Here is a 6697-nt window from a genome sequence, read left to right on the forward strand (position 1 = left end):
GTTTTCACAGCTACATAGCTGCTATTTGGGAAGATATTAGCTTTATGTTCACCCAGTTCCAAATGATATATTTGAATTGGGTTGGTAGGAATACTAATTCAGTAGCCCATGTATTAAGTCACCTGGGTTTGAAAGAGAAGAGTGATAAATTGTTTGATATTGCTATTTCTTAGAGTGATTACTGTCAACATATGTAATGTATTTTCCTTTATATCAATGAAATCATCTTTCTTGTCTTTGGAAAAAAAAAATTAAAAAAAACAATGTCCACCTAATTGGCGAATTTCTACAAGGACGTTGAGTATCCAAGAAGACTCGCAACTGTGTGAGCACAAAACGCACTGAATACAATATAAATTGTCTACCACAAACATGGAGGAAAGCAAAATGATCTTGACAGATTTGTTGAATAATTGGATGTGCTTTGTTGGCAAACCTTTCGATTCATAAGGCAAGTAACAATAGTTAATATAGTCGAATCTTATAATGACACATCACTTCTAATTATTAATTATAAAGTTGATAAGGAAAGAAGATGAAAGTTGAGTCAATTCTAATTTATTTTTAATATTTTTTTATTTTTTAATTAAAGAATACGTGTGCATTGGATTATACATCGATGACAAGTATTGCCTTACAAAAAGGCATCAATTTAACCTTAATTAGAAAATATTAAATTGAAATATAATTATAAAAAAAATTGAGCGAATTATGTAAATTATAGTTCTTATATATTCACGAGATAGAGGTCATTGTAAAGTGGTCGTTGTAAAAAAAAAAATTATATGTTTTAATTTTATTAGACGATTTAATAGAAACGAATTCTTATTCACGAAAAAGAGGTCACTAATAAAAAAATTATAACTTATAATTTTAATTATTTAAAAATTTAATCGAAAAAGTCTTCCAAACAAATTGAAGTTATTAGAGAGTTTGAATTCTATAATTAAAATTTTTTTTATTATAGATCTTTTCTTATATTAAAAAAAATTACTAAATAAAAAGCCTCTAATTACTCAATTTCAAAGATAAGAACAGCCTGGGCAGTTGGGCCCGTTTTATATTATTGTTTTATGCTTGGTGGTTGTAGTAATTGTCGGGGACTTTTTGTTTTTTTCCCTCCAGCCGATGACATCCTTGGATTAATTGGTTGGCGACGTGGCATGTATTTTGGCTAGAAAGGAATAATGATTATTACAAATACATGGTATTATGATTCTATATTTATCATTTTATGAAATTAAAGTCACTATGTTTTACGAAAATGAGATTTATCAAAATGCTGGTGTGGACGATAAACACTCTTTATTCGTCCAAGTTATCATACTATTTTCATGTATCACTTTTGTGAATGTAAGCACACCACTCTTATGTAATGTACAGACATAGTATGCACAAAACATGATACATGTGTGCACAAAAGATAATACCTGTATGCATAAGGGTGGCACCTTTATGTACAAGAGTGATACTTATATAAATAAAAGTGACACCTGAAAATAATAAGAATAATTTGGATAAAAAATAATATTTTTTTATGTCACTATTTTGGTTAACTTCATTATTATTATTATTATTTTCTTTCAAAATGACATTACTTTGACGTCATCAAATTGTAAATAATAAATATCAATTGATAAGTCCATATATCCATAATAATCCCGTTGTAATATGACATATCATAATTTTTTGTTTTTGGTAATAAATCGTTTTCTTAACCAAACAAGACAAAAAAATAAATATAAATAAATAATAAATCTGATCTTATGTAATGTTTTGCGCGGAAGCAACTCCAATTTGTTACCACAATATAAGTGCAACTCGAGCCACAGAGGTACCAAGAAAAGATTAATTGATTGATGGAGAGAGTGCAAATCCCAGAAGTGATACTGAGCTCTGGCCATAAGATGCCTGTGATAGGCATGGGAACCGCAAGCAACCCGCTCCTACCACCTCACCATCTCACCACCATCTTCATCGGCGCCATCGAGGCCGGTTATTGCCATTTTGACACGGCCTCCGCCTATGGAACCGAAGAACCCCTCGGCCGAGCTGTGGCAGAAGCACTAGATCGGGGACTCATTAAGAGCCGTGACCAAATTTTCATTACTTCCAAGTTATGGTGCAGTGATGCCCACCACGACCTTGTCCTGCCTGCCATCCATCAAACGTTAAGGTAATTAATTAGATATCCTTTATCTATAATTTTAGATATATTCTTCATACGAAAAATCACACTGAATAATGATTTTAATACACATACACATAAATGATCACATGTGAATACAGGGAATCATGTTAATAATATATTAGTCGTGGTCTATTGGCTTTATATATAATAATAATAATTATTATTATTATTATGATTTTGCAGGAGGCTTGGATTGGACTATGTGGATCTGTATTTGATTCACATGCCAGTGAGGATGACGGAAGGTATTGAAGGGGTTGAATTTAGAAAGGAAGACTTGCTTCCCTTTGATATTAAAGGGACGTGGGAGGCCATGGAAGAGTGTCACAGACTGGGACTGGCCAAATCCATTGGTGTCAGCAACTTTGGTTCCAAAAAGCTCACCCAACTCCTGCAACATGCTACCGTCCCACCTGCTGTTAATCAAGTATGCATCAGCTTAATTCATAGGCTAGACTTTATACATACATAAATTTATATGTAAAATATTGATACTCCTTCCCTCTAAAAACAAAATGTTGTAGTCTGAAAACCTTTTTAAGTGGATGACTTTTAGTAGGTTTTTATTTTTTATTTTTTTGGGTCAAGTATAAAAAACACCTCTAAAATATGTTTACAGTACATATCACACTTCTCACGTGCAAAAAACATCCCTAAAGTTTCAATTTGGTGCAAATTTAAACCCTAAGTTGACTAAATTATCCTTACTGAACCATTTATAAAATATATAAAAATAAATAATTTTGTAAAATGACCGAAAATGACACTATTGGAGGATGCCCCTTACGTGCAAAAAATACCACTAAAATTTCAATCTGGTACACATAGGTTCTTCTGACAAATTTAAACCCTAAGTTGACTAAATTAGCCTTGCTGAACCATTTAATAAAATATATAAAAATAAATAATTTTATAAAAAATGACCGAAAATAACACAATTGGAGGACACTGGCAATGGAAAAGTAAAGATAAAAATATAAAAAAAAATAAAGGTATAAAAATATAAAGTAAAGATAAAAATAAATAATTTTATAAAATGACCAAAAATAACACAATTGGAGGACGGACAAGTAAAGATAAAACTACAGTATAAAATAAAAATAAAAGTATATAAAAAAAAGTAAAGATAAAAATAAAAAATAAAAAATTGTATTTTATCTCTAACATGTTTTAAGATAACATTGTATTTTATATTAGGTTAAACTGCAAAACGAAATACCCTTTTCACTTTTATGATTTCATAGAAATAAAATTTTTCCCGGAACTTTCGTTTTTGTACAAAATCCCCTTCTACTATTTAAAAAATATGCAGCAGGTTACGAACTGTTACAATAGTGACAAAAGATATAATATATTTTTAGACCTGAAATCTCTATAATCCCCTTCTTTGTTAATCAAAATGACCTTGGTCTAATTTTAGATTGATGAATTGACTAGTAATTTAAGTGGCTACCCTCTGGTTTTTTTTTTCATCAAAGATTGTTGGTCATTTTACAACTGATGCTCTTTTTATTTTTCATTTCTTGAGGGGTAAAATTGTAAATTAAATGCATGCTAACGACGCTTTAATAGATTGGGTGTAAGTTGCAACTTTCAAATAGTTGAAGGAATTAGATGCTTCCCAGAGGATATTTGCAAAATTGCCTAGCTTTCAAGCTTGTAATGAGTAATAATCTTTATACATATACACGTATGAAGTGATGATGGGAATGACAAAATTGTTTTCTTAGGTGGAAATGAATGTAGCATGGCAGCAGCAAAAGTTGAGGGAATTTTGCAGAAGCAGAGGAATTCACGTGAGCGCATGGTCGCCTTTGGGTGCAAACGGAGCAATTTGGGGATCCCTAGCAGTGATGGAGAGTCCAGTCCTTAAAAACATTGCAGCTGCAAATGGGAAGAATGTGGCTCAGGTACTAGTTTCTTTCATAATTATTATTTTTATTGATTATTATTATTTTTAAAACTCTCACAGCCTTGTGTTAATGTATGCAAAGTAATACAGGTGATATATAAATCACAATGGTCCTCTATATGTGACTCCACGATATAACCCAAATCCAACTTTCTTAAAAAAATAAAATAAAAAATAAAAATTCATCAATCGCAATAAATTTGAGAATTTAAATAAAATAAACATAATAATTGTATGTATTCATAACTTTAGCTATATGTATATTTGCAGGTTGCACTAAGATGGATATATGAGCAAGGTGTTATTGTAATTGTAAAGAGCTTCAATCACGAGAGGATGAAAGAGAACCTTCAAATTTTTGATTGGAAACTCACCCAAAATGATGTGTTTCAGATTCAACAAATTCCCCAACGTAGGGGATTTTCAGGAGAAGTATTTGTTCATTCAGAAGGACCTTACAAAACATTGGATGATTTTTGGGATGATGACGCATGAAGTTTTAGTGATTTTTGAAATCTTGAACTTTGAGTATTTTCTATACGTCCTAAGTTCTTTTTCTTTTTCTTTTTTGATTTTTTGAAATAAAAAAATGTAGAATAATGTAGCTTCCTTTGACCGAAAATGTTGAGAAAGGTAATTAGACTAAATAAAGATATAATATTTGATATTAGAAGTACAAATATATGACTTTTAGGATTTGAATGGTATTTTGCACTTGCTAGGCCATATATCAATGTAGAAAGAGATGTAAGATTAAAATTCAAAACTTCTAGCCGTGTCACGTGTTCGAGCCATGTTCCTCGCGTATCTAATACCATCACAATATTCTTAAGGGTCTGTTTGGTTAGTCGGAATTTGATGGTGAAAAGTGAATGGTTAGTCGGAATTTGATTGTGAAAAGTGAAAGGAAAAGAAAGTAAAGTAAAAGAAAAGAAAATTTAGTTTCTATTATACATTTGGTTAGCATGAATTTTTTTAAAGAAAATGATGAGAAAATATTATTTCATTAGTTTGGATAGTAAGAAAGTGAAAAGAAAATGATTTTATATGCCAAAACTACCCTTACTAATTTAATATAAATAATATACATAGCATAAAAAAATATATAAGATTGGGTTATATATATGTGTGTGTGTGTGTGTGTGTGTGTGTGTGTGTGTGTCCAAATACAAATTTTATAATTAAATAGTTTTTTAAATTTTTTTAAAATTATTTTATTTTATTTTATTTTAAGGTTGCAATATATGTTGGGACTCTACTGCTATATTAGATTAGTTCACTTCTTTTATGAGTGTGGAGAAAAGTCCTATTTTCAAGAATCATAAAATTGTAACCTAATAACAGAATTTTAATATATCGATGAAGAAAGAGATGAATGAATAAACAATTAATAAGGGAATAATAAGGAATCAAAATATAATTATACAACTTTCACGGGAAACTAGAATTTTCCCGTGTTTTTTGGAGGAAACATTTTTAGGAAAATCAACTACAGTAGTTGCGAGAATAAAATTTTTCTTTTCACGCTAACCAAACCATTAAAAAATTTAAAAATTTTCTGTTTCTTTTTCTTTCTTACTAGTTCACGCTAACCAAATTAACCCTAATAGAAATGTACTTACTTCCTAGCTAGCAAAAAACAATTCAAAATTTTCATTTTGTCACTAGTTTTGAGTTAAAGGTAAAATTGAGTTTATTTTTTTTCTTTCTATTTTAAGAGTTTTTGAAATTTGTTTTTGAATACCTAGACCAAACACGCCGGTTGTCTGGCTATATATTGTAAAAATAAAATTTTAAAATATTAAAATATTAATCTCAAGTGATTGACTCAAGTGGGTGAGTCCACTTAGCCTAGTACTTCATGAAATATCAAGTTTAACAATCGGCTCGTCTTGAGTGAAAACAATTCTTTGAAAGAGAAGTGCTATCAACTAGGAAAACAAAAACAAAAAATTTCAAAATAAAGAAAATAGAAAGCTATTTGCAAATAAATTTCAACCTATTTTATGCTGCATAAAATTGGGTGAGAGGAATTTTTTATTTTTTTTGGATATGCATTAAATTATAACGTGCTATTTCCTAATTATATGTATACATGTGCTACACATGGACCTTTGCAACTAGGGGTGCACAAAGAACCGGTGCTTCGGTTCCGGTTCCTAAAGGTTCCAGTTCCAATTCCAATTTCTAAGAACCGTTGGGAACAGTTTCGGTTTTGGTTCCAGACTTCAGAACAATAAAATAATTATATATATATATATATATATATAGAATTATATAATTATGTTTTTAATTATATAATTACTAATATATATGTCTATTGATGCCTATAAATAAATAAAAAAAAAAAATATATATATATATATATATATATATATATATATATATATATATATATGTAATAAATGTATTTTCTCATGTACAATATTATACTATCAAAATGCACTGCGAATGGGTTTAGAGGCATTGAATTATTTAAGGAAAACAAAAAAAGGATTTGAAATCGAACCGGACCCAAAACTGGTTACGAACCAGAACTAGAACCGTTCCGATTGGAACGATTTCAATTTCGGTTCCAACTCTAATTTTTAGGA

General features: G+C 29.8%; 1 protein-coding gene across 1 annotated transcript; it reads left to right on the forward strand.

Moving 5' to 3' along the window:
* The first annotated feature begins 1775 nt into the window (after positions 1–1775).
* LOC132293950 (methylecgonone reductase-like) lies at positions 1776–4783 on the forward strand. The gene is made up of 4 exons (XM_059791638.1): positions 1776–2176; positions 2375–2618; positions 3922–4101; positions 4374–4783. Exons 1-4 carry the CDS (start codon positions 1860–1862, stop codon positions 4596–4598), a joined length of 966 nt encoding a protein of 321 aa, XP_059647621.1. The 5' UTR covers positions 1776–1859; the 3' UTR covers positions 4599–4783.
* The last annotated feature ends 1914 nt before the right edge of the window (positions 4784–6697 follow it).

The sequence above is a fragment of the Cornus florida genome, unplaced genomic scaffold (genome assembly GCF_030987335.1).
Source record: "Cornus florida cultivar Cherokee Brave unplaced genomic scaffold, ASM3098733v1 CherokeeBrave_3.0.0_Hap2_Chr02, whole genome shotgun sequence".
Lineage (NCBI taxonomy): Eukaryota > Viridiplantae > Streptophyta > Magnoliopsida > Cornales > Cornaceae > Cornus > Cornus florida.

Coding starts and splice junctions, on each gene's coding strand:
- LOC132293950 (XM_059791638.1), top strand. CDS start 1,860: ATGGAGAGAGTGCAAATCCCAGAAGTGATACTGAGCTCTGGCCATAAG. Junction 2,177..2,374: donor GCCATCCATCAAACGTTAAG/GTAATTAATTAG, acceptor ATGATTTTGCAG/GAGGCTTGGATTGGACTATG. Junction 4,102..4,373: donor ATGGGAAGAATGTGGCTCAG/GTACTAGTTTCT, acceptor GTATATTTGCAG/GTTGCACTAAGATGGATATA.